A 24,930-nucleotide genomic window follows, 5' to 3' on the forward strand; every position below is an offset into this window, starting at 1 on the left:
TTGATGTCCGATAATTATTTTTTAACAGAAGTAGAAACTATCCCCCCCCCCCGCTATCGGCAGCAGTTGGTATCGTCCTGTAAACCTCGCTGGGCTAACCAGAGAGGCAGGATTATCGAGAGAGCGACGGGAGGCGGAGGGAGACGGTGACGGTGACGGTGTCAAATAACAATTTAACTTAAACATAACATTTTTATTTTATTAAACTCCCGTCAAACGTATCGCTGTTTTCGATACGTGTGTTCCAAAAGTTAAACCATGTCAACCCCGGCTAGAAGAAGACTTATGAGAGATTTTAAACGGTGAGTTGTGTTGTCGATGCTGATTTTATGATTTGTCAAAACACAGCTAAGTTAGCCTAGCTAGTTAGCCTAGCTTCCGTCGAGTTGGCGGAGCCGAACATTAATTTTTTAATATAACTATAAATATGCTGATTCACATGTAGCCACAGTAAAACACAAACCTAACCCAACATTTAGTTTACCATGTTAACAACATGAAACATTACACTTTGGTTGATTTAGGAGAGAGGTTTCAGCGGAGACTAGAAGCTAACACTGCTAGCTGATATGCTAACAGGCTAGTCGACACAGATAGGCTTCTAGCTAACTGTTGTAGCACAGGACCAGTCGGTGATGTTATTCTTCATAAACATCATTTATTTCAGCTTATTTAACGTTAAATGTCACTGAATTCAAGCCTGTCATTTATTTATTATTTATTGAAGTAATCAGCATTACACAGTGAGTTGCTCAATTATTATTATCCACATTAACTTAAAGTGTCCCTTAAAGATAAAAATAAACTTTATTGACAGCTCAAGAAAACAGGAATATAATTATAAAAAATAACAAGAAGTTAAAAATCAAACATATTTACATCAGTTAAATAAATGGAGAAAACAATAACAAGTTAAAAAGTAAACCTGGTAGGTGTTTTATATTTATTTATGAATGGACAGGGTCCCTGTAAAAACAGACCCAACCACAAAAAGTGTCCTCTCTACATAATACTAATTGTGTATAATTTTTTTGTGTTTTTGGACACTTAAAATCAATCTGTACTTAAGTTCTTATAGTAAATCAAATAAAAAATGGGTATACTTTCAGCTTGGAGAAAGATATTCATGCACATTTCAATGATTGTATTCATCCACATCAGTATTCAAGTTAACCTGGAGACTTTGGGTTCCTCATGTTTTTCATCTTATTGTTAATTTCAGATACCAGACTTGCACAAAACAGATTCTTTACATCATCCTTTAAATTCTTCCAAACCTTTCTGACGGTGACCTGTAAAGTTTTAACACTTTCCAGGTATTGGGAGTGGTTAGTTGAGGGCAGCTTCAGACAGATTTCTAAATACACTTTGAGTTCATGATAAGTGTTACTAATTTAAGTTTTAGAATAGAATTACTTTATTGATCCCAAACTGGGAAATTGTGGCGTTACAGCAGCAGGTTGTCCAAACACACAATATGAGCAAAAAACACAATATTAGCAAATTTAAACACAATATAATATTAAATACAAAGTAAATAAGCACTAAAAATATCAAAACTAAGAATGGGAATATATACAACCAGGATTTAACTTAGCATTACTAGTCTTAAATATAAAAACATTACATGTAAATGTGTAAAAACAGAGTTGTAAATGGACAGTGTTGACATAGGGAGCTGTGTAATCAGTGATACTATAAGTTAAAGTGCAGGAGTGTAGACAAACAAACTTGTCTTGTAGACTTGAAGTTCTGCAAGAAAATATTATTACAATTATAAAACTGTATCAGTACAAAGAGGGTGATGATTTACTTTGTATTTTCTACCATTTAAAGTTTTATTTTAAACTTTAATTAACAGAATAGTGGTTAGAAAGAAACAGACGTTTGCTCATGTGATGGGATTTGTTTAAAGTTGATAACTGATGTTCTTTTGATCACGTCAATCTTCTTTAGGGTTAAAGGTGCAAATCACACAATCAAGCATTAGTGGAAAAGTAATTAAAACTGTTTGTTTTAAAGCCAGCAGGAGGTTGAGTTGATTTGAAATGTTGTACTTAGCTGTGGTTCATAAAGGGACATTGGGTTAAGCGGTTCTGCTGTAACTGTTTTCTACTCTTTTTTATGTCATAAAGGCTACAAGAGGACCCTCCAGCTGGTGTCAGTGGTGCACCATCTGAAAACAACATCATGGTGTGGAATGCAGTCATATTTGGGTAAGACACTGAAGCTGTACTGTTTTATTATAGTTTTTCTCAACTACAGATCTCATACATCTTTTGCATTAAGGAGCAAGTAATGACAGAAGACTTTTTTTTTCTCACTCTAACCTCACAGCCCTGAAGGAACTCCTTTTGAAGATGGTAAGTCGTTTACCCTGTTCTTGATTTATTAGTTACTATAGTAAGGTGTATTGAAACTATACTGTATAGAAAAACGTGCCTTACATAACGTGAATTGAATAGGTGCTGGTTGCCTAACAGCCCCATACATCTTTTTTTCATCTTACAGATTTGTGTCAAAGTGATGCATCACCATAATGTCAGACTATATAAATCTGTAAAACTCATAAATAAACTACAATAATAAAAAAAACTGCACTTTTCACCATGTGTTCTTATGAATTAAGTGAAAAAAATTTAAAGATTTAAAATCCTGTAATATTTATATAAGGTGTTATTTTCATCAGCATCAAAAACATTCCACACCACAAACACAATCATGTTTTAATGACTTTTGTGTGTTTGTCTTTATCAAAGGTACATTTAAACTCATTGTAGAGTTTACAGAAGAATACCCCAACAAACCCCCCACAGTACGCTTTGTGTCAAAGATGTTTCATCCTAATGGTAAGAACATCTTTTCATCTTTCAGACGCATTCAAAACATTTTCTGCTGTGGGTGGTGTTTAACTGAGCTTTTAATCCACAGTCTATGCAGACGGCAGTATATGTTTGGACATCCTGCAGAACCGCTGGAGTCCAACTTATGATGTGTCCTCTATTCTTACATCTATCCAGGTAAGGAGTGTGAATGAACAACATGATAATAAATGCAACTAATGCAGGATCGCCTTATTTTACTTGTAAAAATCTGACACGTTGATTTTGACAATCCTATCTTTAACATTGAAACGCTGCAACCACGACTTAGTGTTTTTGATAAAGGATTGAAATAATATATGGTGCATCAGATTTTGAATAAATTGCAACCTATGATCAGACAAGTGTTACTTTTAAAGTGATCTTGAAGTTAATGTGAAGTCATTAGGGCTGCCTTAGGTTTTGTTTTCAGGATCAAATCAGTCGATAAATGTTAGAAAGTTGTAAGAAATGCCCATTTAAAAATCCTAGAGCCTAAGGAGCATCTTGTTTTGTCAGACCAGCAGTCCCAAATCCAGAGCTGCTCAGTGATAATCATAGAATACTAAAACTTTAAACCATGCTCTAAAGGGTTCATCATGGACCATAAACATTTACAGATGAGTGCTTTGATGATCGGGTGTTGTGTTTTTCACAAAACCACTCTCACCTTGAGTGTCGATTCTTTTTCTCCAGTCCCTGCTTGATGAGCCAAACCCCAACAGTCCAGCCAACAGTCAGGCCGCTCAGCTGTACCAGGAGAACAAGCGGGAGTATGAGAAGCGCGTGTCGGCCATCGTAGAACAAAGCTGGAGAGACAGTTGACCTGACAGTCCTCGTAGCTGCTCTCTCCATCGTGAAGCTGTGTGTGCTGCAAGTTTTAGTGGAGTACCTCTTCATTTTTTGGGCCCCCTCCTTTTTTGATTTTAAGCTTTTATGCACTTTACCTCCAACTTCCCCTTCATATTTTTTTTTCTTTTCGCCCATCAAGAGGAATCTATTTTTTCTATTCTACCCTCATTATTTTTCCATTTCAGGGGAAATGTGCTGAATCTTGCCTTGTTGTTTTGTCAGTATGGACTTGTGGGCCCTTACCCCAAAAATTCTGGTGTGTTCTAACTTGCTGTAGTAACTCCCCCTTGACTAATTATGTGAACTGTCATGGAGGGTTTATCAATTAAGTCCTGGCTCCTGTTCTGTTGTATTCCTTATCCTCAGTTTTGTTCTCACCATGCGGTTTATCTGGGCTCTTTCTCATCCCACCTGTCCTGTGGAGAACGAGCTGCCCGAGCATCACAGACTTTAACTCAAATCAGACATCTTTACACCGTGTCTTTTGCTGTGTTGTGAAATCTTGTTACATGCATGACAGAAAGAGTGTATTCATGTTCCTGTTCAGTACTCATGTATATAAAGAAAACCTGCAACTGAATTTATGTACAGATTTTGCACTGGTTGTCTCCCATTGTCATTTTTTTCAGCCCTTGTAAATAAAAAAAAAGGCAAAGTCATCGTGAAGTTGAAAGTTTGTTAATGTCTGTATATATTTTAAAAACTACTTCAACTAAAAACAGATCATTCTTACATTGACAGGAGTTAATACTTGTGTTAAATATCAGTTTTTTTATACGCACACGTCATTTCACACTAACAAATGGCACCATATAAAATGCAGAACTTCGGGTAGAGCAAAAAAATGAAACACTTAAAACATTGCTTCTAAATCATTAATTTAAAATGTATAAAATCCTCTAACTTGCCCCGTCTTAAATCACCTTTTATTGATGTGAGTATGTGCACTGTATTAGCAGCATTAAAGGAAGAACGTGCAACCTTTTGATCCAGTAGATGTCGCCCTTGAGCACCAGCATAAAAAAACAAAAAAAACTGCTGTTTGGCAACACCTCGACTATTCTGAAGCCTCTGCTCTCCTGCAGCGACGCAACTCCAACCCCTCTCCACTTCCGTTCAATCGTGCTGCAATCGCCTGTGGTCTGCACTGTTGTGTTAGCAGGCTAATGTTAGCACACTTTGGCTAACTCGTAGCTTCACATTGCACATAAATTGACAGAGTGACCGAGATCTAAAGACACTTATGTGACATCCAAATAATCAGTGAGTAGACGACGTTATTCTTCTTTTCCATGTAAACATAATGTAAACATGGCTCCAACAACAATACAGCAGGTGGGACTCTGGCTTCTCACTCATTGTAGACAGTCATGACTCAGACATTTACAGATGATATTCTTGATTGATGTGTAAAATGTCAAATTCCTCCTTTAAATTTAAACGGTCAGTATTAATTTATTCATAAAAACTGGAATATAATTCACCCGTATGGGTAAGGACAGGTTAATGTTTTAAATGACTCACATGACAATCCCTCTTCCTGCATTTTATCCCATCTCTCCCCCTATCCCTTTTCAAGTCCGGCGCAGTCTAGACCTGTGAAGACTGTTTCATCATGAGCCGGGGATCCAGCCGAAGATTTCTGTCTTTTAATAAGGCAGTTTTTTATTACCACTGTAACTTTTGCTGCTTTGCTAAAGTGCTCATGATGGATAGGCCGGATCTTTGTAATATAACAATGAGTAAGGTCTTTTACCTGCTTTTTGTAACATAACAATGAGTAAGGTCTTTTACCTGCTTTTTGTAACATAACAATGAGTAAGGTCTTTTACCTGCTTTTTGTAAAAAGCTCTCGAGATAATACTTATGAGTTCACACTGTACAAATAAAAATTGATTGATTGATTGAAATTGATTGATTTTGAGTATGCACTAACTCACTGTGATAATTTCCATCTACTGAGACTCGGCAAACATTGTGCACTGAAAAACAGATTTGTATACCTAACAATAACACTGAGGAAGGTTTCAACTTGTATAACTGTTGGAGCCTCTTATTAGCCTTTTCTTAAGCAGATTCTACAATCACCAAAATCACTACAGGAGGTGATCTCATCATGGTCAGTAGTGACATAGAGATCAATATACTTCTGGACATCTGACTAACTTAAACCTACATTACCCGATTTGTCTTAACACTCGGATACAGAGGACACAGTTGATGAAAGTGCAAACATTATCAGCCTTTTATTGGCAGTAGTTTTCTTTAATATACCCAGCAGTTAAAAAACCTCTTTATATGTGTGTGTGTGTGGTTCCAGCTACCTGATATACATTTTATATATCCAACCTTCACAACAGGGTCCTAAGACGCTGACTAGACTCTTCTCCTCTGTCGCCCCCCGGTGGTGGAATGAACTTCCAAACTCCATGTGATCTGCTGTCACTCTGCACCTTTAAGAAAAAGCTAAAGACCCAGCTCTTTCATGAATACCTACTAACTTAATGATGATGGTCTCCATATTATTGATGATGATGATGATGACGATGGTTTTTGTTTGATAACGACGACTTATAAGATGGTTTCTATACTGATTAGAGCTCTCAAGAACTGCCCTCAATGTTGTGCTTTGCCTCTGGTCACTTCCTGTCAGCACCTGTGTGTCCAATCAGACTCAAAGCTGATCGTTTGCTCTTACTGACATTGTTCCCTATTTTCTAGATCCTTGCTTGTGTTGTACTTACTCTCTGATGTACGTCGCTTTGGAGGAAAGCATCTGATAAGTGAATTGCTGAATATATGCTGATAACTCTTCAGCCGTTTTCATTCTCTTTAAGCACCTTCAAGAGATTCTGAGGATTTTTTCCTCTAACCCTTTCTATGTCTCAATGATGAAAATACTTGTTTGTTTAGAAATGTTTTATTTGGCTAATTGAGCACAATTAAATGGAGTAGGGTTGATGTTGCATGCAAGATGAAAACAAAAGCGGGTGTGTAAGTGCAGGACAGCTGGTTACATGTGTCCATTTTGTTAGAAACAATCCCACACCATGAGGGAGCAATCCTGTTCTCAGCTATGCAGCAAGTTACAAAAATAACTATTTACAAGATCCCTCTCATCAATTCAATTTCCTTTTTTAAACACACGGACAGTCAAAAGAAAACAGAGACGAGACAGATTTATATTTTAGACAACGCTGTGAATCAGAACCGATGGATCGAGCTACCTGTTGTACGCCCGCTCCTTCTTGGCCCTCTCTAAGGCCTTGTCCATAGTCTTCTCGTTCTCACCCCTACACTTGGGGCAGTACCATTTCCCCTTCGGCTTATGATGGAGCCCGACACAAGAGAAGTGAAACCACTCGATGGGACATTCATCGTTATCGCAGCCGATCATCTCGCCGTACGACACCTGCTCGCACAGGCAGTACGTCGGCTCATCTGGATCTATGGGGAGGTCCGGAGGTGACACCTCTCTCTCTGACTTCCCCTTCGACCGCTTCTTCTTCTTCGAGGACGTTTTGGCCCTCTTTTCCCGCGACGCCCCGACCCCGACATCCTCGACGTGCTCCAGACCGCCGTAGCTCTCCCGAGTTTCTCCGTTTTTCTGACGCCTCGAGCGTTTCCCCCCGGATTTGTCTCCGCCCCCCGAGCCTGGGGTGACCTCGTCGCGCTTCTTCTCGCTGTGGCTGGTTTTCCCCGGAGTGATGGTGGCTGCCACCGCTGCGGGCGACATCAGGGACGCCGCGGTGGGGGTCAGAGACGCTGCCGTGGGAACGTGGCTCTCTGGGACTTCTTGGGAGGAGGAGAGGAGAAGTTCAGAGTGCCAGTCGATTTGTCGCGTTCGGTTCTCGACCAACTCCACCTGAAACAAAGAGCAGAGAGATATTTACTGTTCAGAGCTTTCTGCTGCTGCTGATGTCTGTAGCACATGAGAAAGACTAGAAGATGGTTAAAGAAACAATCAGTGCACACAAACTTGTGTGGCCTACCTTGAATTCATTGTATGATTAGTTCAGAATCAGAATCGGGGTTTAAGTACATTTACTTTACAAAAAGTGAGCTACAGAAGCGTGATAGAAGATATTTTTTGTGGAATACTTATGACATGGAATTAAGAATGTGTAGTTCACTTTCCAGATTTACATCTTTGTTTAAAAAAATGGTGTTTAACAAACATAAAAGGTCGGTTTGATTATTTTTTGAGAGTGTGACTTCTGTTTTGTTTTTTGTTTGTTTTGTTTTGAAAGAAATTCTTGGAACAAATTTTGTTCTGATATGTTTTGTTTTTTTGTAACCAAACTAGTAGTGTCTTAAATAATGAGATTTGTAACGAGGGTAGGTGTAATAAGATAAAGCTTCAGCCTACACCTTTTCACTCAAAATGTTTTTGTTTTTTCTTGTGACCGAAATAAATGATTACTACTAACTACAAGGAATTTGACTTGGTGTATTGGTGCTAAACAATTAACAGGGAAATAAAGCAGAACTAGCAACAACTTAAATAATACAGTATAAGAAGCTATTACAATATATTAAATAGAATTTAATACAAATAAAAAACACTAAATGTACAAAAGGTGTAAAATCTCTAAACACAATATTCTTCTGTTTATCTCAGGAATAAATTCATCCATGTGTGTTGTGTACATTCTTACATTTTGATAATATCCAGAGATACAACTTACATTTTTCTTTGGGAGATAAAAAGATAAAAGTCGTACCATTTGACCAGCGATCTGGATCTTCTCGTCTCCGAGCTCTTGACTGCGTATCAGCGCCCTCTGAATAGACAACTGAAGCTTTCTCCTCTGAAGCGTGTCAGATTCACGGCGATATCGTTCGTAACAGTCGTCGAGCTCCTTCAGAACATCTGCCAGAGAAAAGAAATAACGGGGAAAAAACTGTGAATTTCAAAGTAACATGTTTTTAAATGACATCCAACCTACTTCATGATGTTTGACGTCAGAGTGCTCAACTACTGTAGCTTCATGCTTTTAGTGTTTCAAGGGATCACCGTTGATCCATGATCCTCTCTGATCGCCCCCCATGGTGATCCGTGGGTCCACGGCAAATTTAAAAAGATGGTGTTAGGCCGTGTTCACACTTGACTTCTTTTTTCAACTGCCAGCGCCTTTTTTACATACAAGCCTATGGAAAAATGAAAAAGTATGACGCCTTTTTAAAAAGCGCTGCGCCCGACGCCTTTTTCAGTTGAATTATTTCAACTTTTCAGAAAAGCGCTGGGTGACGTCAAGCGCCTTTCTGACAGCTGACCAATCAGGACGAGTAGTAACCTACGTCCCTAGTTACCAGTGCCCAAAAAGATGTCATGCACCCAAAAACGGCGAACTTCCACCAGATATGTGTGCATTGCGTGTCCGCTCCGGTCTCTTATGGGACCGTGCGTCCTCATCCATCAACACTCAGTCTGCAGCACGGAGAGCACAGCCGGACAGCTGGAGTACGGAGACAAAGGAGTTTCCGCGGTAATGTAACAGATTCACTCGTGACAGCACGAGATAATACGATGTTCGTGGTATAAAACTCAATAAAAACCTTATAAACACATTAACAAACACACAAACCGTCGTTTTTCTGAACCGTGAAAACGGAGGGTTTTATTCTGAAAACAAACCGGATGTTTTAATGTTGTATCGGTGTCTGACTTCCCGTCCCGTTTGTTCTTTTCTGCGCTAAATTGATGCGCTGAGCTCCGGCGCGGTTGCACCGCAGACTAGATCCCGTTGTTATGGTTACAGAACACTCTCTTTCTGAAAAAAGAAGTCCAGTGTGAACACGGCCTTAAACTCCAACAACAACAACAAATCGATGTGTTGTTGTTGGATATCTGTCTCTCACATCCTCACCTTGATACCTGGCATCGATTTCTTTCATGAGGGACACACTCCTCTGCAAATCAAAAGGCAGCGATTCCACCAGGTCCAAATACTCCTCCACATAATTCACAACAACATGGCTGGGGTCGCCATTGGTCGGGTTCAACATCGTGGAGCTGTCTGTCTTCACCCCCTGGATATATTTTGGGTACCTGCTCCTATAAAAATAATAATAATAATGAAGGGGTTAAATGCAGATAGTAAGATCTAAACTGCTGCTATTGTATTCACTTTGGCATACTACGCCTAAAAACACTTCTATCATCTACTCAGCTGTTTTTTAAATCAGCTGCATTGTGTCTGCTCTGTCTGGTGTTGCAGTTAAAATAATGACTCTAATCAGAAAAGGGGGGAAGGGGAGACTGTTATGGAGTCAGCCTCCTCTTGGTAATTGCTACGTGTACTTTGAATCTGCCAACAGAGAGCTGGCTAGATTGAGACGGAGGGAAATAACAGCGAATGGAAAATATTTTTAAAAAAAGATGGTGACTACCAGACTTAAGCACACAAAAGATTGCATTATGGAGTATTTACGTTTTGAATGTGCTGCAAGGTTTTCTGCGAAAGCTAAATAAAAAGGTTGATAGTGAGTTAGCATAGTGCCATTTCAAAACGTTAAGGATATGCATGATGAAAAAACACAAATACAACTGTAAAATCAACCTCTAACATGGTAACTGCTTATTTCGTATGAGATAAAGGAATACGTGTTTTACGACATTTTAGTCATTTTACGGCAACTACGTTACAGTTAACAGCTACAGCAACGTTAACAAACTAATTTCTAATCTTTGTAAGTTTGGGTTTTACTAACTGTTACATTCAGAAATGTTGTTGTATTACAAAGTGGGATTTTTACAAAAGGCGTTTTCTCGCTGTTTGGTTTTTTGGCAAAGATGATTTAATGTGTCAAAACACAAAGATTAACAAAAAACCAACACGCAGGAAAACAGCCGCTTAAAATAACCCACTGCGAAATCACAACACAGTTTAATCAATAAGAAATCAGTCCATCATTAAAACATGCCAGGTGTTATAATAACAAACATTACACAATCATTTTGTCACTTTTAAAGCGGACTCGGTGTTAGTGCTGTTAGCTCAGTTAGCTTCTTCTTCTATTAGCGTTTCCAGCATAAAGCTTTCTGATGGTAAAACATTCAGCACTGCAAATAAAAAAACATTCAACCGAACTTCAATAAAATTATCAAGTTGGAGGCAAAACTGCTTCAAAACAGACTTACCTTTTAGGATTGTGGAAGTTTTTTTCTGTGTGTTAAAATGTTAGCCACTCCGTGATGCTGCCCTTGCTGCTGTGGCTAACGCTAGGTCGTGTGTGTGTGTGTGTGTGTGTGTGTGTGTGTGGAGTTGACGACCATAGCAATGTGTGGAAGGCGGAGAGTGCCATTATTCGTGTTTGGAAGGCGGAGAGTGCCATTATTCGCCTCAAGATTTCACACAATTTTCATGATTTCAAACACATTTTACGACGACTTATTGGGCAGATTTCTTGTCTCGGTGGAGCACACATAAAAGCAGCTTTCTACACCGTAAATTAACGCTAGTATTATTAGTACATGATGAGGTAAAAGTTAATGCTCTTTTAACTGACATAAATGTATAGCAGACTAATAGTGTCACTAATTGCCCCTTTCAACAAAGTTACTATTTTTCTGGATTATTGTTGGTTAAAGTCTTTATATGTGATGTTTCACACTTAAATGTAGAAATCAAGTATATCCTCTGAAAATAACTCTGAGTCATGACTGTCTACAATGGGTGTAACACCCGAGTCCCACTGTCTGTGATGTTTTCAGAGTCCTATCTTCAGTTTGTTTACATCGCCAGGCCGGCCGGCTGACTTCTCCCCTCGCGTATAAAAGTTGTTTAATTGAGGGACTAGCATTAGCATGCTAACACAACAATGCAGCAGGAGTTGTTTTGGTTTCTTGCTGGTGCTCAAGGGCGACATCTGCTGGATCAAAAAATCGCATATAATGCCTTTAAAGTAAAATTCTGCTCCTTACGCCATGAAATCCTTTTTTAGCAGAAAAATTAATAGAAATCTAAATGTCTTTGTAGCTCTCGAGTGTTGTGAAAAGTCCTTGTTTTTTGCTATGGTAAGAAGCTACAAAAATGTTTCTTACGGGGTCCTCTCCCATTGAATTGTTCAAAAGTACTTTACTATTTAAATAGTCTTAGTAAGATTTTACTCCACTTCAAGAGTGAAGCAGTTTCAATGTAACTCATGATATAGTTTAAAATCAGCAAAAAAAAAAATGTATGTTGTAAAAAGGCACCCGTTTTCAACAGGATTTACTCACTCTAATGTACTTAAGCATAAAGAACCAGGCAGCCTTTTTGACAAATTATAAATCTTTCAAATGAATCACATACTATAAGAGGCTATATTGGCACTCATCTGTATACCGAGCTTGATCAGCAGCAGCATGTGTTGGCTGCTAGTTTAAGTGCCTGGGAAAAAATGATTGCTCTGCACAACTGTTGCAACGCAAAGAAGCCATAGCAACAGTCACTGCTTGTCTGTTTAGTCTGTTGACCATTACCTCACCTTCTGGCAACAAAGTCACATTTCAATAATGTACACTGCTTCAAAGAAGTAATTCAAAAAGTCACTCGAACACAATCTCATTTATTTCAAAATTGAAACAGGTTTCTGATTAATCCTTCTTAGCTTCTCTCTCTCAACATCTCTTTGGTGGGCTGGGAAAAATGTAGCTACCCCGAGATGTTTGGTAAGAGCCTCCATAATAATATCAGGTCCTTTCAGGGCTGCACAAAAATAAGTCATTGGCATAGGCAAGTAAAGGCTTTAAAATAAATATTCTGCATCAGACATATCTGCCAATATGACAGGCAAATTAGATGACACTTAAATTATTATTTTTAAATAATCAATCCACCACATCCCGCCATAAAGTAGTCTGCAGTATGCATGTGTTACGTCATGGAATCTTAAGTGTTAAGTGCTTTTATATTTTTTCTAGTAAAAGTGTTCATTTATAAAGTCGTCAAATTGCCTGAATTAGGAATGCATGTATACATTTTTAAAAACAAAAGTTGAATAAATGTGTATGTTTTCAACTTTCAAATAGCTTCTTGAAGGCAGAGCCGATCTCCTGGATCATGTCTGATGTGGTGGTGGACCTGCCATGTCGCTGAAACGCTTGACTGTTGCACTGTCTTGTAAGAGAACAGGCTCCATATGCTGCAACCACTGACGGATTCACACTGCAGAGACGTAAAAAAAAAAAGATGGATTAGGGGAAGAAACAGGACACATGGGTTTTAAACATTACTTTCAAAAGGATCATACTGATGCATTCAGTTTGTGTATATAAAACATTCAGGATTCAACCAATGAATCTGTCTTAAATTCCCTTGATCTTTGAATCTATAAAATATAAAGTGGTGGAATGTAATGTTTCCCACAGAGGATGAAGAAAAGTTCAACCTGAATTTAATGTATTGTTTGGCATTTTTCCTATAAAAAATAAAATATATCTGTCAGAGCAATTAGATTTTATGGATAAAGTAATTTTTTATATATATATTTTAACTTTTATTCACCAAAACACACACACACACACACACACACACACACACACACACACACACACACACACTCAAACAGTAAAAAAAAAAGAGATACAAACAAGAGGGGAACTGTGGTACGATACAGTTTTGCAAGCAGATTTAGACAAAAACAAACAAACAAACAAAACAAAAGGAAAAGGGTCAGTAAATAAAATGAATGAATTAGAAAGAGGGACAAAATAAGTAAATGAGCAAACAGGACAAAGAAAAACATGGGGACAGTAAAGTAACGCAATTATGTAAAATAAAACTGGTGGGATAGGTTGTACACATGGTGATGACTTTTGGTGTTATTTGTTTGTTTTTGTTTTTCACTTTGTATGGGTGCTAACATGATACAGACTGTTTGTAAATTATTTTAAAACTGTTGTGCTGATTTCCTCTCTCCTCCTCGTTTACCTGCCTGGTTCTGCTGTGGCATCAAAATGGTGCTGAGGATTGTGGAGTATATTTTGTTGAATTCTGTGAATTTGGTTTTTAAAGTAACTTATGGCTACCATTGTTTCAGCTCTACAATATATCAAAATAAGGGCCTCCCCCTCTAGTCAACTGGTACTGTGGCCCCAAAGTGCAGTTTGGTTGACTAGTTTAAGAGCTCTGTACCTTGGCCCTGGTGTTGGAAGAGATGTTCTTTGGCATGATACAGGTGCACATGCACAGGCTCAAACACTTTAACACAACATGGACATGACATATATCCTAATCGATGCGACCGCTCCTCTCGACAATCATTTTAAACAATGATATGAAAATAATTCAATTGCAGCACTTTTCTTTGTCCTTTCATGAATGGGACCCTTTTTTGTTTTTTTTCACTTATTATATTATTTTACACAACTTACATGCACTTCCTTTGTTTAAATTGTGCACCTTCACTTTTTACAATACATTGTCAGTTCACAAAGGGTTCAACGTTGGTCCGATGCAGAGGTCGAGTGTTTACTCAACCCAAAAGAATTCAGAGATCTTTGGGAAAATCCGCAACTATCTGGTATTACGACGTGATTATGTGTGTACAAAAAGGTAAACTTGCTCTGGCCCGGTTAGTCCTGGAGCAGTGTGAGTGCAGGCCGGCCGGGGGGGGGGGGGGGGGGGGGGGGGACTGAGGAGGGGAACAATCATACTCTGGCACTAATGGACCAAGTGTGAGTGCGCCCTTACTGTGATTAAAAATTCACTGGAGTGACGTCGATATTATTTCAGTTTCAAGACCTGAAATGAGTTGTTAGCTGTGGCTGCTCTAAAGCGATTCAATTACTGTTCACACCATATTTCAAAAAATGCTTTATGTATATGATACGATTGTCTAAATTGAGCTATGAACAACTCTAAACATGTTACACATAAAGCAGATAATCACCTTCTGATCACTCCAGCTGCAGAGGCAGAGTGAGCCCAGTGTGCAAACACTCCCATAGAGCCTGACAGAAGATCACCTTGTCCCCCACATCGTCTCCCACTGCCCTCAAGACTGCACGTGAAAACTGAAAAACAAGAAGGCACTTTTCAGATAACTGAAAACAAGAAAGAGTTTCTGCAAAGTAATATCTACAATTCACTTCGCAGACTCTTTTATCCAAAGCGACGTACATCAGAGTGTAAGAACAACACAAGCAAGGATCTAGAAAAAAATGGAACAATGTCAGTAAGAGCAAACGATCAGCTTTGAGTCTGATTGGACACACAGGTGCTGACAGGAAGTGACCAGAGGCAAAGCACAACATTGAGGGCAGTTCTTGAGAGCTCTAATCAGTATAGAAACCATCTTATAAGTCGTCGTTATCAAACAAAAACCATCGTCATTACCATCATCATCATCAGTAATATATATAATATCGCAGTATTGATTCACAGGAATGGGGATTGGTTGGTAAAAACTTCCTAAACATGTTTGATACAAACCTTTACTGCCATCAGTGATGACATCTTGTTCTCCTTTTAGCACCACAGTCAGGTTTCCCATAGCTACGCTGAGCTGCATGACGCTGTGCTGATGATCACTGCTGTCCATGGGCTCACGGTTCTGTGAGAGGTAACACACACACACACACACACACACACACACACACACACACACACACACACACGAAATAAAAAGACACTCACATTAACATTCATTCATTTTACAACAGACTCGACTCTGCTGAGAGACCCACCAGTGCCTGATATAGTCGGGTGAACTCCATGATGTTAGGAGTAAGGATGCCCTTATGGTACCCTTGAATAACAGATGGCTGCTGTGTAACAAGCCATAATCCATCCTGATGAAAACACACACACAAACACACACACACACACACACACACACACACACAAACACACACACAAACACACACTTGGTCAATGTGCATCTCTTTTTAAATACAGTCCACATCTGTTTAACAGCTGGAACGTGAGACTTACTGCATCAATGACTATAGGGATATCTCTTGTTTTAGACTTCTCTATGACCTCCTAAAGAAAAAAAAGAGCGGGAAACAAGTATTAGTATACATTTCCTCCAAAAGATACTTAATCACTGTTGGTCTGAAAAGCACAATGTATTTTTTTCTTTAAAGGCTTTATATGTGATTTTTTTTGATCCAGCAGATGTCGCCCTTGAGCACCAGCATGAAACCAAAACAACTCGCGCTGCATTGTTGTGTTAGCATGCTAATGCTAGCGATCTTTATTATGCTCGTATCTTCACACTGCATGTAAATTTACCTGAAATGAGCGTGATCTAGAAACACAGTTAAGCAGTGAGTACAGTATGTTATTCTTCTTTTCTCTAGTCCCTCAATTAAACAACTTTTATACATGAGGGGAGGAGTCAGCCGGCCGTCCGGGCGATGTAAACAAACTGAAGATAGGACTCTGAAAACTCTGAAAGATTATTTCAAAAGTTATTTTCAGAGGCTATACTTGATTTATTTTACATTTAAGTGTGAAAAATCGCATATAAAGCCTTTAAGCTGAACTAAAAAAAAAAGTACACAAGAAATATTTCATGGATCTAACACTCCCACTCCACTCCAAGCAAAAAAAGCATTTACTAAAAAAAATGCATTGTGTTCACAGCAAGCAGAAGTGTACACATGCTCCGCTCAGAGAACGTTTGAATCATCAGTACAAAAGATTTCTCTCTTTACTTTGACATTTCCAAAAGTCTACAAGTCACGTGCGCTGAGTCTAATTAAAAATGTTCACAGTTATCAGTCAGAGAGTCACAGACACGAGGAGTCATCATGTGAAGCCTACAGTCATTGCAGTCTTTTATTTAATTACTGTTAAAAAAGATATGACTTTAGTTTGGTATCTGTAAATCAGCTGGATAAGAGAGACACATTTTGAATATATTCTACATGCCTTGACAGTTTTCAGTAGCAAGCCTTCTCTTCCTAGACCTGGTCCCACCACAAGGCTGTGCAGTCTGGGGAGCCATTTCTCTATCTCTTCCACTGCATTAGGACTGTCCCTGGATACACACACACACAAACAGAGACAGATATATGTGTTTGAATTCACAAATAAAAGATTTCAGACCGTGGTTATGCTGTTGGTTTGCATGCTCTGTTAGACCTTGCACATTAAACGATCCTGGATTAAATGTATAAGAAAAAGAGACACACACAAGTTGAGGACCAGTAGGTGTACCAGCCTCTGTAGCTCAAATTATTTTCATATCCCATTCATAAGATTTGAATATTTGCAGAAGCTTGTACGGGTAATTTCTGATGGGATGTCAAAATTCCACATTCATTTGAGCATATTTAAATAACGCATAAAAACAAATGTATAATTGTGAGTTTGTAAGGCTCACTGAGCTACAACTAATGCATTGTAATAAATCAGCCCTGCATTCAATGTTTCCTTGATTAACTAAAAAAAGTAGTTGAAGTTGAAGTTAATCTGTTTCATTTTATAGAGACTTGTTTTTGTTCTTTCCTCCACCCTCATTGTTAAAACTGTTGAGGACAAAATAGTAATCATAAACTGCAGCTCCTAAATGACTCCACACCTCTCAGTTTCATGAACGTTTTGAATCAGTGAGCAGCGCGATTGACTGCAAGTGACAAGTCCCCTCCTGAGGGTCTGGGGTCTGCTGCTGCTGCAGGACCCGGCCAAAGACAAGAAAAGAAAAATAATAGCTTCGCCTCTCCCTCCATCCTAACCCCCCAACCCCAAAACCCCGGCTGCAGTCAACTACCGCTAAAACATAATCATTACACAAACTCTCACCTCTCACACCACAACATCGTTCAACATCAACATATTCAACACGTACCATACACACTGCTCAACTCCTCAACTCTCTTCTACCCCCTTACAAAGCACCTTCTCTCCCTCCCCTTCTCTCTATCGCTTCTGTCACTTCTTGCATCCTTTCTTAGGTATTTCATATAGTTTTGTAGTTTTGCTGGTTGTAGTCTGATGTGTGTCCGTTGATGTCTTAGTATTTTGCTGTCTTTATTTGTTTATTTTTTACTGAGTTTTGAAGTTGTTGTCCTGACCTTGTCTGTTTGTTTTTTTGTGCCTCATTTGTTCTGTACATGTCACCAGTTTGTCACTCTATTGCACCTAATAAAAAAATAAATATATATATATACATTTTTAAAAGTAAGCAGCGCGATTATCAAAACAACTTTACATACAACATTGTGAGACTTATAACAGTTGAAAAGAAAAAAATCCCGCACACTACTCTTGTTTAGCATCACCAATTTATTTGTATTTTATTTTTTAAATCACACGATTTCATTCCCTCTGAACCTCTGTCAAGTGTGTCCAAGTGTGTTCAGCTTCACAGGGACCGTGTGGTTCTTCCTAATAAATTGGTGATGCTTAGCAAGAGTAGTGTGCAGTTTTTTTGTTTTATTTTAAGTGATAATTTGTCGTCCTACTTTATGAGATAGTTGGATTTGCAAACACCTTGAAAACAGATTTATAACAGAAATGGCAACATTTTTCCTAAAACACTATTATAACCTTCATGTTATAAATCCTATTGATTTAATACGATCTGCAACAACTCTTATAATACACTTCTAAAGTGTTATTATGTGTTAGGCAGGGATCTACACTACACACACTACACACACACTACTATAAATAAAGGCATGGACGTCATTACCAATAGTTTTAAACTGAATTTTGAAGCGTTTGACAAACATTTGCTGTTTTGTTTCACGTCTTCATCATGTATTATAGACATGTATCTGGTATTATGTTTATACTTATGGCTGCTCAGTGTTTGACAGAAACTTGAATAACTCATGAGAACAAATCATTTTAACCTCAATGAGCTTTTCCCTGTTAAATAAAAGTTATATCAAATTATTTAAAAATGACTCAAACACACTTTATCACACATCTGTCATCCCTTTATAAACGATCAAAGTATTGGGATCAATGGAAATCTTGAAAAAGGATAACACCTGTCAAAATGACAAAAGAATGATGAATAATAATATTTGGGTTACAGTGAGCGTGTACTTACAGAACAGGATGCACTATGAGCTCCGGGCTGTATGATTTGATCACAGGCGCAGCTTCTTTGGTGCAGAACACATGGGACAGGTCAGCCCCCTGAAGACAAGAAACTTTTTCAGAGTCAGTAAAAAAATCACAATAAATCTGTGAGGAGCACGAGCAGAGTGATTACTTACTGCTTTTAATGCTGAGATGGCAGCAAAGTATGGAGCTCCTGTGTAACTGTAGAGAGGCAGATAGAAGAATTAGGGTTAGATGTTCTATGGATTAAAATAATGGATGAAGCCGACATAACAGACAAGTTGTTTTTTTGTTAGTCATACTCTATATAAACATCAGAACAATAAATTCACTTCACATTTTTAAGAAATCACTGCTACCTTTTCTCACAAAACCATGTTGCTGCTTCTCATGGTAATGTCTTCTTGCCCCTCTAATATCATATCTTTTTGTTTTCTCGATTGCATATGTCATTATGTGCATCTCTGGTGATTTTAGTGTGGGGTGCTGTGGCTTTGTGGGAGGGATACGTGGGTGGGATGGGTGTTTGAGAGCCTTTATGTTTATGTGTGTATTTTGTGCTTGACTGTCTGTATCACACTGAACTGTTGTGTTTTTGTTTTTGTGTTGGACCTCCCCCTCCAAAACGAGATGGTTCATCTCAAGGGGCAATCCATCAAATAAACAGAATTTCTCACTCTTGGCATCCTCCAATGATCCCGATGCGTCCATCTTGTCCCTTGTGCTTTTTGGACGTCAGTGGAGGGACTGTGTTCTTCACTAGCGAGAGAAGGTCATCCTCCATGCCTCTGTGCGATGTAGAGCCCAGACTGTAGTAGCGGTCAAACACTGAGGAAATAAATATAGTGACAGTCTGTTTATATTTGACATTACAATGACACAAAGTCAAAGATTTCTAAATTTAAAAATGTATCTTCCTTACATGCACTCTGTGAGTAGTTACACACATTAAGATTTTTTCTCATAGTCCACTGCACAGCTCCTACATTACACCTTTTGTACATTTTGTGTCTTTTCTTTTACATTTTTAAATTCTATTTTATATATTGTAGTTTCTTCTTATACTGTATTATTTAAAGGCTTTATATGTGATTTTTCACACTTAAATGTATAACTCAAGTTTATCCTCTGAAAATAACTCTGTGAGTCATGACTGTCTACAATGGGTGTAACACCCAAGTCCCACTGTCTGTGATGTTTTCAGAGTTTTCAGAGTCCTATCTTCACTTTGTTTACATCGCCTGGACGGCCGGCTGACTCCTCCCCTCGTGTATAAAAGTTGTTTAATTGAGGGACTAGAGAAAAGAAGAATAACATACTGTACTCACTGCTTAACTGTGTTTCTAGATCACGCTCATTTCGGGTAAATTTACATGCAGTGTGAAGATACGAGCATAATAAAGATCGCTAGCATTAGCATGCTAACACAACAATGCAGCGCGAGTTGTTTTGGTTTCATGCTGGTGCTCAAGGGCGTCATCTGCTGGATCAACAAAATCACATATAAAGCCTTTAAGTTGTTTCTAGTTCTGCTTTATTTCCTTGTTAATTGTTTAGCACCAATACACCAAGTCAAATTCCTTGTATGTGTAAATGTACTTGGCAATAAACCCAGATTCTGATTCTGATTCTGATTCTGAAACTCAAAAACAAACAAAAAAAAAAACATTGAATTGATTTGACAGCCTCATATTAAAAACCTTTACATCACTATGCTGTTTTCACCTCCAGGCTGCACACATGACACCCACACTAATACCTAATGCCTGAGGACCAGAGCTCGAGAGGCGACTCTGCTGGGTGAAACAGTCTCTCCGGGGCGAGGGGTGCTTGACCTGACCGGACTGACCACGTGGACACGACGGGGAGGAGGAGGCACTGGAGTTGACGGGCGCGCGCGCAACAGTAGGAGACGTTTTAGAGGGAGCGGCTGCAGAGGAGACGCTGGAGAACATCTGGCCGAGCATCTGCAGCATCTGCAGCTCCCTGGCGTGCTCCATCTCTCTTCGCCGGTCTTCCGCCTGCAGCCGCCGCTCCTCCACCCGGTAGAAGTTGTCCTCGGCCTGGGCGCTCTGCTCCAGGAACTGCTCCATTAGCTTCTCCACGGGGAAGTTAGCGCGCCGCTTTCTTGGTCGTTTCGGCGTTCTCGCTGATAGGTTGCTGGCTGGCTGGCCGCTGTTTTGTGACCTCATCGAAGTGCCTGAAGGAAGAGATGGGCGGGAAATAATGTGAAACATCTTCAAGCAAAATACAGTCAAAGAAACAAATTTTGGAAATCACAAACAGTCTAAATCAGTGGTGTCCAAACTTTTTTTCTTCGCTCGCGGGCCACAGGTTTGGTTTTCCGCTTGTTTGCAAAAACTTTGTGTACGTTTTTTTTTCATAGTTTACAAAAAAATGTGGAAAATAATAAAAGCTGTAAATCAGGGATGGCCACATTCAATTAATTCTCCCTGCCAAAGGGCCAAATTGTAGTATACAACAACAATCAATTATGAATCAATTATAAAAAAAATCAATTATGTCTCAAATTTAACTCAACATATACCAGTGATCAAATATTATTATGGACGTATTTATGGTTTTCATGATTTCATGGCAGATTTTGTCATGTTTTCTTCATGTTTTCAATTAATTGATATGTAAAAATTGACCTAAGGGCCACATTGAGGGTTGATGGGGGCCGCCAGTTGCCCACCTCTGCTGTAGATTTTTTTTAAAACAACAACATACATGTTACTGAACATTTTCTATTTTAGGAATATTGTTCAGCCCTTGTTAACATGAAAAATAAGATAATGTGCCAATCTTAATAAAGGGGGCCAAAATCTTCTGATTCTTCATTTGAAGTCACGGTAGGGCTGGGAAATATGGACCAAAACTCACATCTCGATATTGATTAGCTGAATGGCGATACTCAATATATATCGATATGTATTTTATTAACAGTGAAAACACATATAAAATAAACTAACTGTTTGTGAATTTAAAAAGTAATATTATAAAATAAAAATGTTCCTTAAATACAATAAAAGAGAGAGAGAGGAAGAGCAGGTTGAAGAGGGACAGACAGTCAGTCATCTTCAGTGAGGTGAGAATAAGGTGACCTGGCACCTCTGTAACGTTATTTTAATGCAACATAAACTATATCCATATTAACGATATTGTCTTACCCTATATCTTGTTTGAAAATATATCGATATATCTTAAAAACTCGATATATTTCCCAGCCCTAGGTCACGGGCTGCAAAAAATCCCCTCAAGGGCCGCAAATGGCCCTCGGGCCGCACTTTGGACACCCCTGGTTTAAATCCATGAAGTGAAGAAGAAGTGAGTGTGTGGAAGGAGAACTTACTGTTGTTGCTGACTGTGACTTTAACAGGAACAGAGATGGGAACAGTTGGGTATTCCACCTTCACTTCAGTCTCAGCAGGAAGAGGACAGTCCCCTGTGCTCTCTGAGAATCCATCCTGAGCATCCTCTCCATCCTCCTCCTCCTCCTCCAGGCCCTCCCCGGCCTCCTCTCCTCCCGCCCCGCACTCTATGAACTCCTGGGGGTCAATGACCGGCCGGTTGCTCAGAATCCTCTCCATGGTGTCGTAAAACTTACAGATCTTGTGGTACTGCCCGTTGTTCCGCAGGTTACCCTCCTTGGCCAACAGGTACTGCCTCTTGAGGCTTTTGATCCGCACCCTGCATTGTTCCGGGGTGCGTTCAAAGCCCATCGCGCCCAGCCTCCGGGACACGTCGCGGTACACGAAGCTGTTCCGGAAGTTTCCATCCAGCGCGGTCTGGATGTCCTGCTCCCCCCAGATGTTCAGCAGGGTCCTCGTCTCCACGTCCGACCACAAGAAGCCCCGTGTTGTGTTCGCTTGCATTGTGGATAAAAAAGGCTCCACTTGTCTCCTCCACCACAGAAATGGAGATGCTGACACTGCGGATTATCACACCGTTTACCCCCAAACATCCACAACATCCACACCGCCCCGTAAAGGTACCGAAGTAGGACTTATTGGGGTAATAATCAAAGTTTTCAACTTGGGAATCATTATAATATCTTATTGGTATGAACTCTTTTAATGCTAGTTGAGGGCTAGCCGTCTATGTTTATCCTTTCACGTCGCGATCAAAGTGCGCAGCGGATCACTTTGAAGTGAACTGACCGGGGATCAGTGCTCCGAGCTGCTTTCACAACTCAAAGCTTCATTAACTGACCTCTGATCAGTCCTCTGAGGTTAACCTTCCTCCGCCCATTCTTTGGACGTCCGTGGGGTCCTAGCGCCCCCCATCTCTGTTTTACACGACCTGTCAACTCCTCGGCCAACATCAAAATGCTTTACAGCGTGAAGCTAAGCTAACTTAGCTACAATGAATTAGCATTTAAAGACAGAGTTACACTACATTAAGTCTCCATTTACCTTTTTTGTTCAAACAGAGCATAGTGGAGAGAATCGACAGCGTAAGTGTGATCAAGCAAAAGGCGAGCATCTGAATCTGTGGCGGCATGTTGTTGTTTTTAAATCTTTAACTCTCTTGAAGCTGTGGCCCCCTTGGAGCCCCTCTTGTTGTTCTACTCGGTTCTTCTTACCTAAACTGGACCCGCGTTTCAACGCTGACAGCTGCTGTACACATCTAGTCCTGATCATGAGGCTTCTTCTTCTTCACCAACAACAAAACACAGACTGTGCTGCCTTTAAGTGCGCCTCGGACACTGCAAACCTCGAATGTTGAAATCCGGGAGCAGGCGAGCAGGCACCACTTCTGATCAGCCAAAGCGGAAGTTACTTGAAGCTGCACTTCTTCTAATGGCCGCTAGAGGCTGGTTAGCAAATGAGGGCACTCATTTCCCTAGATGGATGTTCTATTAATATTTATTTAATAACAAACAAACAATAACCGTTTCAGAAATACATTTGTTCCCTTGTCCATCAAAGCCCTCAACAGTAAGCTGTAATGTGTGTATGTGTGCATGTATGAGGTGGTGTGAGTGTGAAGATGTGTAGATGTACCTGCACTGTTTATCACTTTTCTTAACTATTACATATTTATGGTTTTAGTAATTCACTTGTGTGGAATTTAATGATTATTTAACTGACATGTTTTACTGATGAATGAATGTATTTTGTTATTTTGCTACTGCATCAGAGCTCTGAAGTTTCCCACTGGGACAATAAAGTTAATCTTAATCTTAATAGTTACATGTCATATCCTTATCCTAAAATAAAGGGAATAGCTATTATTTTACTGAAAAAAACATTAATTAAATCTCCTGGGATTACATGGAACTAAGACAAACCCATGACAAAGAAAAATGAGAATAAAAAGTTAAATAAATGTGAAGACTAAGCCTGTTCCTTCTTTTCTTATTCTTTTACTTTATTTGTTTTCTAGATTTCAAGATGTTTTCCTTTGGAGTTAGTTCAGTGCAGAAGCACCTGGTGATATTATGAGCCTACACGATGAGTAGTAATAGAGTTTATTTAATAGCATTCATTGAAAGTTGAGTTAGGTCATATAGGCCAACTCTATTTCATGAAAATGACCTAAAACCATTTGTGAGATTTTATTTTTTATTTTTAGTAAGACAAAGGTTTTGTTGCCCTGACATAAAAAAAAGTCGGTTTACTCTCACACTTAACTGTCTAAATATTTGTTTCGTCCTCCTTGATTAACCAATAAAAACAGCCTTTATAAAAAACAACTAAGTCATGCTAATTTTTGCAAATTAGTTGAAAAAGCCTTACAAATTATTAGAATTATTTTAAAAGTTGGCTTATGTTGAGTGATTAATTTAGTGTGGTTGTTTCACAGAATACAAAAGGCACACGTAATTATTTCAAAATCCCAAACAACAAATGTGTGTCTAGTTATTTATTTTTTAGGAGGATGTTGGGCTGACAAAATTAATCCCTAACGTGAAAATGTATATTTAGCTGTATTTTAATTTAGCTACTCCATCTTTCTTTTTTTTTTTTTTTTTTTACATTTTTTACATTTTTTACCTTTATAAAAACAACTAAGTCATGCTAATTTTTGCAAATGAGTTGAAAAAGCCTTACAAATTATTATAATTATTTTAAAAGCTGGCTTGTGTTTAGTGATTCATTTAGTGTGGTTGTTTCACAGAATACACACACGTCCTTATTTCAAAATCCCAAACAACAAATGTGTGTCTAGTTATTTATTTTTTAGGATGATTTTGGGTC

The 24,930-nt window shown here is 38.9% G+C and overlaps 4 protein-coding genes across 6 annotated transcripts in view; 1 reads left to right on the forward strand and 3 right to left on the reverse strand.

Moving 5' to 3' along the window:
* Nucleotides 1-6,157, reverse strand: part of piga (phosphatidylinositol glycan anchor biosynthesis, class A) — a 171,051-nt gene extending 164,894 nt beyond the window's left edge. The window contains exon 1 of the mRNA XM_061053426.1: nucleotides 6,063-6,157. The gene's annotated coding sequence lies outside the window, so the exon portion shown is untranslated. The remainder of the gene's footprint in view (nucleotides 1-6,062) is intronic.
* Nucleotides 127-4,386, forward strand: ube2al (ubiquitin conjugating enzyme E2 A, like). The gene is made up of 6 exons (XM_061053394.1): nucleotides 127-302; nucleotides 2,136-2,216; nucleotides 2,338-2,363; nucleotides 2,760-2,849; nucleotides 2,932-3,020; nucleotides 3,558-4,386. Exons 1-6 carry the CDS (start codon nucleotides 259-261, stop codon nucleotides 3,684-3,686), a joined length of 459 nt encoding a protein of 152 aa, XP_060909377.1. The 5' UTR covers nucleotides 127-258; the 3' UTR covers nucleotides 3,687-4,386.
* A 457-nt stretch (nucleotides 6,158-6,614) lies between the features above and the next one.
* ing1 (inhibitor of growth family, member 1) lies at nucleotides 6,615-10,992 on the reverse strand. Of its 3 annotated transcripts, none has more exons than XM_061053434.1 (4): nucleotides 10,854-10,992; nucleotides 9,584-9,771; nucleotides 8,438-8,586; nucleotides 6,615-7,578 (listed from the first exon to the last, which is right to left on the reverse strand). In XM_061053434.1, the coding sequence occupies exons 2-4, from the start codon at nucleotides 9,720-9,722 to the stop codon at nucleotides 6,937-6,939; spliced, it is 930 nt and encodes a 309-aa protein (XP_060909417.1). In that variant the 5' UTR covers nucleotides 9,723-9,771; nucleotides 10,854-10,992; the 3' UTR covers nucleotides 6,615-6,936. The 3 variants fall into 3 exon arrangements, with proteins under 3 accessions (XP_060909417.1, XP_060909418.1, XP_060909419.1); XM_061053435.1 differs by having other exon boundaries at nucleotides 10,850-10,985; XM_061053436.1 differs by having other exon boundaries at nucleotides 9,584-9,768; nucleotides 10,850-10,981.
* A 1,254-nt stretch (nucleotides 10,993-12,246) lies between these two features.
* Nucleotides 12,247-23,481, reverse strand: naxd (NAD(P)HX dehydratase). Its single transcript, XM_061053439.1, has 11 exons — nucleotides 22,080-23,481; nucleotides 20,484-20,924; nucleotides 19,402-19,552; nucleotides 18,880-18,925; nucleotides 18,711-18,799; nucleotides 16,580-16,688; nucleotides 15,635-15,685; nucleotides 15,388-15,492; nucleotides 15,134-15,254; nucleotides 14,592-14,715; nucleotides 12,247-12,865 (listed from the first exon to the last, which is right to left on the reverse strand). Exons 1-11 carry the CDS (start codon nucleotides 22,600-22,602, stop codon nucleotides 12,715-12,717), a joined length of 1,911 nt encoding a protein of 636 aa, XP_060909422.1. The 5' UTR covers nucleotides 22,603-23,481; the 3' UTR covers nucleotides 12,247-12,714.
* Nucleotides 23,482-24,930: the final 1,449 nt, after the last annotated feature.

This window comes from Labrus mixtus, chromosome 13, assembly GCF_963584025.1.
Source record: "Labrus mixtus chromosome 13, fLabMix1.1, whole genome shotgun sequence".
In the NCBI taxonomy this organism is placed as follows: domain Eukaryota; kingdom Metazoa; phylum Chordata; class Actinopteri; order Labriformes; family Labridae; genus Labrus; species Labrus mixtus.